Source organism: Arachis hypogaea, chromosome 6, assembly GCF_003086295.3.
Source record: "Arachis hypogaea cultivar Tifrunner chromosome 6, arahy.Tifrunner.gnm2.J5K5, whole genome shotgun sequence".
Taxonomy (NCBI): Eukaryota; Viridiplantae; Streptophyta; class Magnoliopsida; order Fabales; family Fabaceae; genus Arachis; species Arachis hypogaea.
In genome coordinates, this window is record NC_092041.1 from 13,044,814 (window position 1) to 13,057,435 (window position 12,622).

Consider the following 12,622-nt stretch of genomic DNA (forward strand, 5'->3'; position numbering starts at 1 on the left):
TTTTTGAAAGTTATCCTGCTTCATATATTGAGTTTCTCTCTGCAGTTTTTAATTTTTTTCATCATTTTACTCCAATTATCTTCATTTAATTTCTCCTTGCTCTAATCTTTGGTAACTATTTTCTCACGATCTTCGTGATTGACTCAATACGATTCAAACTTAAAGCTCTTTCCTGATTTGTTAACTAACACTAGTATTGGATCTGACTAATGTTATCCATTACAGGTCACAAGCCCAATAATTTATACACACAACATAGCTGCCGCCTCATTCTTCCCACCCGCCAATTGGGCATTGGCCAACTTGGATAAATTCCTACTCACCATTCTTATGTCACCATATCATTCTTAATCTTAAATTTTTAGACTTAAAAACTAAAATTGATAGAAACCTATTATAGTATTCTGTTTCTTTTAACTCTATATTTTTTAGTTTTCTGTTGAAAAAATTCTATTCTTGCATGTTATGCTGATCACTAGCATGGTTCATCTTATAATTCACTTCTTGATGAAATTATTATAATTAGTTATTACCCGTTATTTATTAACTTGCATTCAAGATTTATATAATAAAAGAGTAGTGCTAGGGAGTTAATAGTCTAAACGTACAATGTGTACAATAAGCTAAATCTTTGGTTTATGAATAAAGTGCTAGGGAGTCAATGGCCTAAACGTACGATGTGTACAATGAGTTAAATCTTTGGTTTATGAATAAAATGAACATCACCTATACTATTCAAAATAGTTTATGAATAAAATGAACATCAGCTAATTTTGGGTTCACCAAGGATCGAACTCTTGATCTTCCGAATATGAAACTCTAATACCATGTTCTGAAACCACTCATTCCAAAAACGTAATCTGATAGGACAATGTAACACTAATAATCATATCTCTAATACTTTCTAAACCTTTATTGTACACATTATACGCTTAGATCATTGACTCCCTATACTTTCTCATAATAAAAAGTTGCGTACATCTTTTGTTGGAAAACCTATTACCAATAAGAAATAAAATATATCTATCATTACCATGCTGAAATTAAATATTAATTCATTTTTATTTTGGCCTACGAAATACCTACATCGTTTACCTAACAGAATTCTTTGTGATAATCTACAAAATTGCGAAACAATTGATTGTTTCCATTCTTTTCCCCCAATCCTTCAATCCTGCAATACTAATAATTAATAGTTTTGATTTGTAATTAAATACAATGTTACTTATATTATATTATATATATATATATTAGTCAACTATTCATTAGAATAATATAATTTATATAATATGAAGTACTATATATTTATGCTTTTTAATTTCATTCTGACTTGTAAATAAATTTTTAATAAAATTAAATTATTAAAAATTTAATTACTTTGTTGATTCTTATAATTTCATAAAATTTTTAGTTAGGTCTTTGTACTTTTTTTTAATTGAATTATTACACCAATTTTTTTAGTTAGGTTCCTACACTTTTTTTTCTTTTATTTGAGTCTCTGCACCAATTTTTTTTAATTGAGTCTCTATAAAATTAAGTTAATTACTACTAAGAGGGACCTAATTAAAAAAAATTAGTATAAAGACCCAATTAAAAAAATATATAAAAATTTAATTGAAAATTTCGTAAAACTATAAGAACTAATAAAATAATTAAACCTTTATTAAACTGCTAATACGTATGAAAAGCAATATGCCAATTGAAAACAAAACTTCTGGCTTTTCTACATGTTTAAAGGCTAGATGATTAATTAGCATTTACTATTTAGTGGTTAAATCGTTTACGATTTTGTTTTTTGGACGCAAAAGCTGTGTGTTTGAATTGGTAGCAAGATATATCTACATATATAAGCGATCGATTGGGAAAACATATACTAATTGTTAATTAACAATAAATCAAATTCTTATGTTTTAATTACATATACAAGAGTATTGCTCATAAGCTAATTATATTAAAGAATATACAATAACCAAATAAAGCACTTTCAAATGAGATTTAATTTTTTCAAAAATGTTATAGACAAATACTAAGAGACAATTAGAATTTATAAATAAAAATATTTTTATTATTTATAGATAACAATATTTATTTATAAATTAATTTTTTATTCTAATAATTTAATAACATACTTTATCTCATATTTTTAAGTATTAATAGTTAATTAATAATAAAAATAATAAATTTTAATAATTTTTTAATATTATTTTTTAATATTATATATACACACAAATTAAAAATTAACTATTAAATTAATTATTATATATAATAAACTCATTTTTAATGTAAATTTTATATTTTAACACTCATTCTATACTAATAACTAACTTAATAATTCATTTTTTTTGTGTATATCTAACCTTTGTTATAATTGTTTCCTGTTTTTATATCTTTTCTCACAAGTAATAAAATAAATGATGACCAAAAGCAGAAGCCAAGTGCAGGTATAAGAGTATTCTCTCTCTCTCTCTCTCTCTCTCTCTCTCTCTCTCTCTCTCTCTCATATTTCTAAGATGGAAAGCAAGCTTCGAAAGGTTGATAGTAATGAGAATGAGATATGCACAGGTGATTATTCTTGTTCCCTAGCTATGCATAAGGATTCCAAAACAATATCGAAAACAAGGAACAAGAACCCTAAGATACGCATAATTCACATGTTTCCTCCGCAGATAATCAAGACAGAAGCTCAGAACTTCCGGGAACTGGTGCAGAGGATAACCGGGAAACCACCAACAACCACTCATGAAAACTGTTGCAACATTCAGAAGAAGCCACCAACTATATCCTCATCAGAAGTAGTTTTTTGTGGCGGTGGTTACTTGGGAGGCTTCTCTGATTTGGAACAAAGCTTTATTTCTGAGCTTCCAATGTTTCCCTTTGATATATAGGGTTAATTAATTACCTTCATGCATCTTCAACTTCTCATATGTTTTTCTTTTTCTTTGTTGCAAACATTTCAGTTAGCAATGTCGTCATGTTTATGTGTGAGATTGACAAAATTATATCATGTAAAAATAGAGATATGTATAAGATAAGCAAAATTATTTGATGAATGATGACCCAATTCTTATTGTGGTTTCACTATTTGTAAACTTGCATTTGGTTTGTCTAGTTTCTGGCAGACGAACCAAAAACGTGGAAACACCAACATTAGATAAATAATATATGAATCTCGGAGTCAATAGAGTATTTGTACAAGGTGTATAGTGGATTATTTATTTAGCCTAATATGAATTAAAAAATAAATATTTAAGATAAAATACTATTAATTTCTCAAACACAATATATCTATATTATTTATAAATTTATAATAACCATCCAAGTACTATAGATAATAAACATCTGATATCTTATAAAATCGAACATCTCTAAACTCTCATTAATACATATTATAAAAATACTACATTGGCTCCTTCATTATATAAATGCTAATTTAATTACTTACCTTGCAAGACTTATTTATATTGACTTTATTACATATCTATCGACAAACAAGTATTCCTATTGGTTCATTAGTTTTTAGACGTGACACTTGACCACATAGACGTGGAATCAAATGGTTAATTAAGTCAAGCTAAAGATAATTAACTTAGACATACATTTGTTATTCTCCTAAAAAATGTAATGCAAAAAAGCTAATCTGTGTATACAATATATAATAAAGATACGAAAATGTATAATTTTTGTGAAATATTTTTTATTGTTAGAGCTAAATAATGCTAATTATTGATCCTAATTATACTCCAACATTTATCATATATGGGATAAGAAAATTTGTTATCTTAATTACTTTTATATTATGTAATATTACATATATTTTATAGATTAATAGTATACATAACCAGCTTTTGGGTATTTAATTAGAATGGCAAGTTGTCTACAAAATTCATGAATATTGTCTCTGTTTGTTGGCTAGCAATGTATAGAGTCCTAATTTGACAATTATCAGACTATAGTAATTTAGATATTTCTTCCATTGTTGTAGTAACACATATAATAATATATTAAAACTAACGTGTTAAATTAAATAAAGCACACATGATTGAGGGGCGGCTATGAGAAACCTATCCATTTGGCTGTGTGGGAAGTAATAAGTATGTTGACTTGAAGAAGTTACCCTCATTCATTCACATACTTTATTAGCAAATTGAAGTACTAATTTAATTATTTGAGTCTACATCTTAAAGAATTTAATAACATAACTAACGATCTAGTAATTAGCTCATTAATTCGTCTAAATAAGTATAAAAGGATACCATAAAAAAAAATAGTAATAATATTAAAATATCGTTTTTGTCTCTAACATTTGAGATAAGTCTCAAAGTTGTCCCTAATATTTTAATCATCCTATTTAAGTCCCAAACATTTCAAAATTGACTTAATGTCGTTAGGAATTCATTAACAGAATTGACGATAAGACAAAATTAAAACGATTTTGAAACGTTTGAGACTTAAATAGGACGAAACGTTAGGGACAAAAACGATATATAAAAATAAATTTTAATTTAATTTTATCTTTTAATAATATTAATTTTTTACTATAATAGTATTCAATTATTTTTTAATTACATCTAAATAAATTACACTTAATCACATTACTTTCATTTTAAATAAATTTATTTTTTTATAATTTTAAAGAATTTTGATACATTAAAAACAAAAGATATAATTTATATTTTATTGTATATATATATATATATATATATATATATATATATATTTTCTACAAGTTTATATACTAGTTATTTTACAAATATTGATAACTAAAAATTTTTAAGAGTAAAATTATAAAAAAATTAATTTATTTAAAATGAAAGTAATATGATTAAGTGTAATTTATTTAGATGTGATTAAAAGATAATTGAATACTATATATAGTAAAAAATTAATATTATTGAAGGATAAAATTAAAATTTATCTCTATGTATTATTTTTGTCCCCAATATTTTTGTCCTATTTAAATTTCTAACGTTTTAAAATCATCTAAAAAAGTGTAGGGACTAAGAAGATACCATGAAAAAAAAAATAACAATAATAATTACTACCATAATGATGATAACATCAAATTGGAGATGCGGGGGATCGAACCCCGTGCCTCTCGCATGCAAAGCGAGCGCTCTACCATTTGAGCTACATCCCCTTTGAAAGTCCAACCAGAATCAATAATAAATAACGAATGTAGCGATCGGTGTTTATATTAAGTTCCACTTCTCCCTGGTTCCTTCAGAGTAGTGCCGGCAGCTGAGTCGATTCGAATTTGAGAGTGCGCGAACTCTTTTCCCGCCATTGCCATGGGAATGGACTCTGAGAAGAACAGCCTCTGCAGATTGCAATGCTCCTATGCCTCCTTGGTTCACTTCTCTTCTCTCTTCTCTTTGTTCTCTTTTCTTCAGTACTCGAGTTTCTCTGAGCTTAATTTGAATTTGGATTTGGGTTTAAGGATGAAGCGTTCGAAATTGGGAAGGAGACTTACAGGGGGCAGCAATACAGCCAGATATACTTCGCTCGGCTTCACTTGATGCGCACTCTCTTGTATTCCCTCGTCTCCCAATGGAAACCCCAAACCCCTGGTTCGTAACCCTTGCTTCCAATTTAGGGTTTTTGTTTGTTTGTTTGTTTTTTTTTTTTTTTGGTTTAGGTCTCATTTAGTTCATGCTTTGTTTGGTGCAGTGTGCACTGTGTTGGGATTGGAACAGGGAAAAGAGTGTGTCATTGTTGGAACCCTCTATAAACACATGAAGCTCAAACCTTGCATACTTGATGAGTATTCTAAGGAGGTAGGGGGATTTTTATTTTTCACTTCTTGTCTTAGGGGGAAAAAATTGTATTTTTTATTTGATTTTTGTGTGAATTTTATACTTTCTGTGTATGCAAATTTACAATGATGTGCTTCAATGGCAATTTATATACAGAGATCTGCGGTTCCACTTGTTAGGCCTCATAACTTCATGCACGACGATGATTATCTAGTGTTGGAGGATGAAAGCGGGAGAGTTAAGCTTGGCGGGGATATCATATCGCCTTCTGTGTTTGTAACAGGTATGTAATTATAAACAGATTATCTTAATCGGGTATGGTAGGATGGTGATTCAACTTCTGAAACACTAGCACATTCGTTGTTATGCTATTGGCTTTGTTTCATTTTTTCTATGCTTTGAGATCCAAGCTAAATTTTTGGCTACTTATGATATCTGTTTTTTTAGTAATGTGACTTGCCTGCCATACAAATTATTCTTTTTGGCAGATGATGATATTGTACTGACATCATCTGTTACAGGAATTGTGGTTGCCTTACATGGAAAGGAAACGGGGGCAGGTGATTTTTCGGTTTTGGAAGTCCTAGAAGCTGGCCTACCACCACAGATAGAATTCCCTCTTAAATCAAGTATTACTTCTCTATCTTTTACATGTACGGTGGTGCTAATCTAGTGAAGCACATGCCTAGAATATGTGTCTCTGTTTATGTGCATGTGTTTTCTTTTTCAATTATTATTATTCTGGATCTTACCCTCATATGGTAGGCTTTAATTTTGCATTAAGATTGATGAATTGGAGCTACATGGACTAGCATCCCATTCCTGTGAGAATTGCTGTTTGAGTTGCCTTTTTGTTTGTTTTTCCAGCATAGATGCTTTACACTTATCAATCATAGTCACAATCATAGATGCCTTTCTACTTCAATTCTCTTAACATGGTCTGCTTTCTTTTGGTGCAAGATTTAACATTTGCTGCAAGTTTAAGAAACTGACTTCTCAACTTGCCTATTGCATTATTAAACCTTAACAAGTCATCTGTTGTCATAATGATAATTTGCTGCTTGCTTATGCTTCACATTCTTACTTTTGTTAAGATGCTGATGATCAATAACAGCCTTGCCATTCTTTACACTTACTGTGCATCTTTAGTGCTCATTTCTTCAATTCTGATTATTAACAATTTGAAATTTCATTCTATTTTGGATTCAACAGGGGAAGACAAATACATTGTTCTTGTGTCTGGATTAAATGTGGGGAGCAGTGATTCTAATCCTCTTCAGCTTCAGCTTTTCATTGATCATATTACAGGGCATTTAGGAGATGAAAAGGTTTACCTGATTCTTCTCCCAGAACTCATGCTGATAATCATGCAACATTCAAAGTTTTAACTTGTCAAAATGACAATTGAACAGGAGCAAAGTATTGCATCTCAAATTGTTCATGTTGTCATTGCTGGAAATTCTATTGGCATACCACGTGGACTTGTTAATGGACAGGTATTGTTGTTATAACAGAATCGTTCCCTACTTCTGTGCATTTACTACTAGGGAAAAGAATATTACAGTTACAAACATTTGTAGTACAATTGTATAATGTTTGCTGTTTAACACTTTAATGGTTATAAAATTTATAATAATAAAGACTCATAACTCTGATATCTCAACTGTTGTTAACATTTTCATGAATCCGTTTGTTTTCTACTTTTGGTTTCCTGTGATGGTGTCTTCGTCCTTTCCAAGTTCAAATATTATACACAATATAAGTTAAAACATCTCATGCTTTATTTTCCCCCTTTATTTTTTTTTTCCCTGTTGGTGTTGACATATGGGTGCTGTAGACTGCTCCAATTGCTGAATTTGTTGAGGTATTTTCTTTCATATTTGCAGAATTTGGCTTCAAAGGATCTCTCAAGGATTGCTGAACCAATAAAGGAACTGGATATTTTATTGAATCAGGTTTCATTTTTTATTATTTTGATTCTTATATCGTAGTCATTGTTATCCCAAATGAAAATTGCTTAATTTTTACTTATGTTTGTTTAGATTGCAGCTGGTTTGCCTTTGGATATCATGCCAGGACCCAACGACCCTGCTAATTTCTCATTACCACAGCAGGTTTTCATGTTCTCTTTCAAGATAAATATGCTTTATGTTTATATAATGTTAGGTGTTGTTTGGCTGTATTACTAAGAGTTTTACTTTCAGCCATTGCATAGATGCCTTTTTCCTGGTTCGGCAGCTTATAATACCTTTAGATCTTGTACAAATCCTCATTCTTTTGAGATTGATAATATTAGGTGAGTAGGCTATAAAATCACAAACCTATTACTGTCTTTGACTCTGAATCTACTATCTAATACAGTTAACATGATGTGCCATTTCTTTTAGGTTTCTTGGCACGTCAGGTCAGAATGTAGATGATCTTGAGAAATATTCTGATGCAAAAGATAAACTTGAATTCATGGAAAGGACGCTAAGGTGGAGGCATTTAGCACCTACAGCACCTAATACTCTTGGTATGCATAATGTGTACTTCAATGCAACTGTAATATAAACATTTCTGGAAGGGTGAACCTTTGGCAATCATATTTCACATGCTATTTCTGAAGAAAACTAGAGTTAAAAATTCCAAATGAAGTTAACATTTTGATGTTTATTGTTGTCTTCCAGGATGCTATCCTTATACTGATAGTGATCCCTTCTTCATTGAGAGTTGTCCTCATGTGTACTTTGTTGGCAATCAGGATAAATATGAATCTCGTGTCATAAAGGGTATTTTTATTCTAGATCTATGGTGCAGAAATAAATGTTGTATGATTTGCTTTTGCTATATCTTGCCCCTTTCTGACACTCATTAGCTTTCATGATGATAGCAGGATCTGAAGGGCAGTTTGTGAGACTCATAAGCGTCCCGAAATTCAGTGAATCTGGCGTTGCAGTTGTGGTGAGCTCAGTTTTTACACTACTCTTAAAGATGGCTTTTTCATACTTATGTTGCTTCCATAAGCACATTAATAACTTGTCTTTTGTGCTTGAGAAGACATTTGCTGTCTTGACAATGTAATAGTTAAAGTAACCTTTGACATTATGTCAAATTGATAATGAACTGGAAATGTGGTTCTTAGAAATAACATATGTTATCTTTCCACATGCTTTTCTCCCTTTTATTATTTAATGAAGCAATTTTAAAGTTCCATCATAAAAGAAGCACATGAAATGAATTTTATTTTGTTCCTCTAATATATATACGTAAAGGTTTTATGTAAAGAATATAAAAAAAAGTTATGTTGAAATCTTCCTCATTTTTGCAGGTAAATTTGAGGGATCTTGAATGCCATGCTCTCAGTTTTGGAACTCAATTCAGCTCATAAAGAATGTAGACTGAAGTTGTGGTAAGTAAATATACCTAAATTTTACAGAGTGAATTATGATTTCTCTCTTTAAAACAGGCAACTGTTCTGTAGTTGACATCTGTTTTTTGGGGATACTCTTGTCTGCATTTGAGCTGAATTGTAAATCCAGTAATCATTATTGTCGAAGTATTCTGTTCCGGCTCAAACTTGATATCCTCGAGACAAAATAGCATTGTGTCATGACCAGAAGCTGAGCTTTACTTAAAATTTGTAGTGTATTGCCAAATTCATCCTTATTCACTTCTATGCATAAGTTTTCCTGCCACTAGTATTAGTTAATAGTCTTACTTTCTAAGAGCTTCTTTGTGTTTTAAGGTTCCTAGAAATATGCGTTTACATCTTAGGAATGATAATAAAAGTTTCTTGTCTTGTATAATTCAGGTTATGGGAAATTTGTTGAATGCCTGCCATCTGTCTGTATCTTCAAGATGGATCGAAGACCTGAAAATTAAGGCTTAAAGTTGATGAGGGCTTTCTTCCTCCATTTCTTGGGTGTATCATAATTTTTGTATATCCTAGTATAATATATTGACCTGTTTGTGTAATTTTTTTTTCTAATTATCTAATTTTCTCGTTGTAACATGTTCGGGCATTTTGTTTTGACAAAAAAATTCTTGAAATATTTAAATTTTGCTCTAGTCCCTAGGTTTTTTCCCAGACCATGACATATTTAAGTCCTGCCACTTGATGAATCGTTTTGCAGTAGTAGATTAGCAATAAAAGGGGGAGGTACACGACTCAAACATCTTTCACCATGCAGAACTAGCGAAAATATTTATTATTATTGGTTTATGCTGAATTGTATAAAATATCTTGGTGGATATTTCATATTTGGAGAAACCGTTGATGCAAGCTTGTGTAATCATGCAACTTTAACTTACCAACCTTGGTTGGAAGTATAAATGTAAAAAGTTTTGTGATTGACACACCCGAAAAGGAAGGAATAAAATAAGAATCTGAAACATGTTTTCCTAGAATGAGTCCCGTGACACATGGGAGAATGAGAGCACTGAAATCGTAGAGGCGCGCAATTGCAAGTAGGGGTTTTTGTATTGTTCCGTCTCACATGGCAAGCACAGAGAAACAGCAGCAACTGTAAAATGAAGCCCTTTATTAGAATTTAGATTTGGATCTCAGCCTAAACCCCCAACGGCTAGTTTTCACTTGCCCTCTCCTCTCTTCCATTATTCATTCACTTAATATTAATCATTGCGTTACCTGTCTTCCCTTTTTCCATTCCCACAACGGTCCATAATCCCTTCCACATAAAACCATCAACTTTTTCTTTTGATTCTACACAACACACTCCATTTTCAATTCTAATTCTGATGGACACTGCTACTGCTGATGCTGATGCTAAGGTTCAACGCGTCACCAAGAAATCTTCCGATGAGCTTCTTAGGAAGTTTGCTGAGCTGGGTTCAGAGGAAACAACCCGCAAGAAACACTTGAGTCTCACCATTAGCCTCAAGAAGCCCAGGGGATTCCGGAGGGATGATCACTGTGACAGCCCTTCCGGCAGTGCTGCCGCTTTGGTCGAGAGGAGATCACTTCTGCCTCCCGGTGTCAACCGCAGGACGGCGTTGCTCCGCCCACTCCGGGCTAGAGATATCAGGAACAGGTCACTCTTGGGAACCATTCAAAAGGTTAGTCACTCTTTGTCCTAAAATTGAAGCTTCAACAATCAACACTAACAAATTAGACTACTAACCATTCAATGTTGCAGACATGGCGCACAACTGTGCAAGGAGCTTCCAGAGTTTTCATCGAGAAGCACTATCATCGCCATAAGCGTTTGATCAATGACATTGTTTAGGCCCATCCTATGTTATATATGTATATTGATTGCACTGTTAGTTTAATTCACTTTATTCATGTTGTTTTCTTGTTACTTGTTCTGTTCTATTCTTTCATCTTAGCTTAATAAAGTTTATTCTTTCATCCATTCCATTCCCTTCTCTGCTCCAGTTTCTTGTCTTGCCATAGAAAAAATAGAGCATGTTTTGTGCCTTATCAAGTTCAAGGTTAAAACATGATTAGATTTTCTAGTGTGGAATTGAAAGTGAACTTGCATGCAATGTGGTAGAAACCTCAAATCTCTAGTGTCATCATGATGCATACAAGTCCTAAACCTCCTAATAGCTCAGAACAAATGAAATTATTGAGATCAAAATGAATTATTACAACCTTTTTCATTTTCTCTAAAAGAAGAAAAGCAATGATAAACTGAATAATGGAATGCAATAATTCAGAAAAGGCCATTTCAGAAGCCAAGTGCCAACATGTGTTTAAGACTTTATGTGACTTTCCCTTCCATACACAATTATATTGAACGTGTCTCCTTGCCGTCTCTCTTTTTTTTCAACAAAAAATATAAATAATTTTAGGTTGAGACAAGAGGCTAAAATTTAAGAAAATAATTCTTATAAGAAGACAAGGGCATCAAAACAGATTAAATTTGTGAAGTATCTAGTTGTCTTTAAAAAGTAACTATTCACTACTCTTAGTTGTAGAATTGTGCACAGCAAATTAGGTTTGTTCTGCTGCCTATTGGACTGTTATATTTTGCTTTGTCTTGAATTGTATAACTCTTTTTCACTCCAAAAAATAAAGTTCTTTTTCTTTGGTTCAAGGTTCAACCAGAAGAAGAAATTTAAAATAAAAATAGTCACAGTAATACATACACCAACCACTCAATTCTCAAGTTTCAAGTGCATAGATTTGGACTAAAAGGTTAAAAATAACATGCTGTAAAGTAAAAGGCATGTTAAAGCATCATAGGCCCCAATGAAGAATCCAAAATAAAGTGAGCATTGATTACCTAGGTTTGGTGTCCACTTTGAAATACTCAACAAACACACTCATTCAAAAGATCTTGTGGAAATGCAACAAACAAGGTGCCAACAAACAGTATATATAGTATCTTCTTAAATGGTACAAGTACTACAATAATTGCTCTGTACACAGTTCCTATTTCCTAGTACTCTTTTGTTCATGGTCCATGGATTTAGTGTAAAGTAAAAGATAAAGTCACGTCTCAGTCACTCTTTCTAGTGCAGGGGTTTGGAAGAATCATTTTCTTCTAAAACATATTATAACTAGAACCAGTGATTGCATCATGTGTGAGTTAAGCAGTACATCTTATGATCTCTTCCTCCCTCTTTACCAGTTCCCACTTTGCAACAAGATTTTCATTTAAGATGTTTTTTTCCCCGACATTGATTGAAAAGGATAGACATTAATTGAGAAGAGATAAGCATTGATTGAAAAGGATGGACCCTCTGAATGCAAAAATATTTGGTCGTTGCTGCTGTTGATTAGAGAAACAGCATAGTTTATGGAGGCTTAATTATTGCAGGCACTGCCATATACATTGTACACCAGCATAATTTTAAAACTCTGGTGGAAGTGGAACACACAAGTAATAATTTTGATGTGAAATTGGCATGTTATGTTG

The 12,622-nt window shown here is 31.7% G+C and overlaps 2 protein-coding genes, 1 long non-coding RNA gene and 1 other non-coding gene across 5 annotated transcripts; 3 read left to right on the forward strand and 1 right to left on the reverse strand.

Moving 5' to 3' along the window:
• The first annotated feature begins 2,377 nt into the window (after positions 1 to 2,377).
• On the forward strand, positions 2,378 to 3,081 carry LOC112698095 (uncharacterized). Its single transcript, XR_003151374.3, has 2 exons — positions 2,378 to 2,562; positions 2,667 to 3,081. It is a non-coding gene; the product is annotated as an uncharacterized lncRNA (long non-coding RNA).
• Positions 3,082 to 5,064: 1,983 nt separating this feature from the next.
• On the reverse strand, positions 5,065 to 5,137 carry TRNAA-UGC (transfer RNA alanine (anticodon UGC)). The gene has a single exon. It is a non-coding gene; the product is annotated as a tRNA-Ala (tRNA).
• Positions 5,138 to 5,193: 56 nt separating this feature from the next.
• On the forward strand, positions 5,194 to 9,803 carry LOC112696115 (DNA polymerase delta small subunit). 2 transcript variants are annotated; one of them, XM_025748719.3, is made up of 15 exons: positions 5,194 to 5,348; positions 5,438 to 5,567; positions 5,668 to 5,774; positions 5,910 to 6,036; positions 6,275 to 6,382; positions 6,966 to 7,081; positions 7,166 to 7,249; positions 7,640 to 7,708; positions 7,796 to 7,867; positions 7,958 to 8,049; positions 8,141 to 8,268; positions 8,423 to 8,524; positions 8,626 to 8,696; positions 9,064 to 9,144; positions 9,547 to 9,803. In XM_025748719.3, the coding sequence occupies exons 1-14, from the start codon at positions 5,289 to 5,291 to the stop codon at positions 9,121 to 9,123; spliced, it is 1,326 nt and encodes a 441-aa protein (XP_025604504.1). In that variant the 5' UTR covers positions 5,194 to 5,288; the 3' UTR covers positions 9,124 to 9,144; positions 9,547 to 9,803. The 2 variants fall into 2 exon arrangements, with proteins under 2 accessions (XP_025604504.1, XP_025604505.1); XM_025748720.3 differs by having other exon boundaries at positions 8,629 to 8,696.
• A 123-nt stretch (positions 9,804 to 9,926) lies between these two features.
• On the forward strand, positions 9,927 to 11,110 carry LOC112696117 (uncharacterized). Its single transcript, XM_025748721.3, has 2 exons — positions 9,927 to 10,811; positions 10,892 to 11,110. The coding sequence occupies exons 1-2, from the start codon at positions 10,494 to 10,496 to the stop codon at positions 10,979 to 10,981; spliced, it is 408 nt and encodes a 135-aa protein (XP_025604506.1). The 5' UTR covers positions 9,927 to 10,493; the 3' UTR covers positions 10,982 to 11,110.
• The last annotated feature ends 1,512 nt before the right edge of the window (positions 11,111 to 12,622 follow it).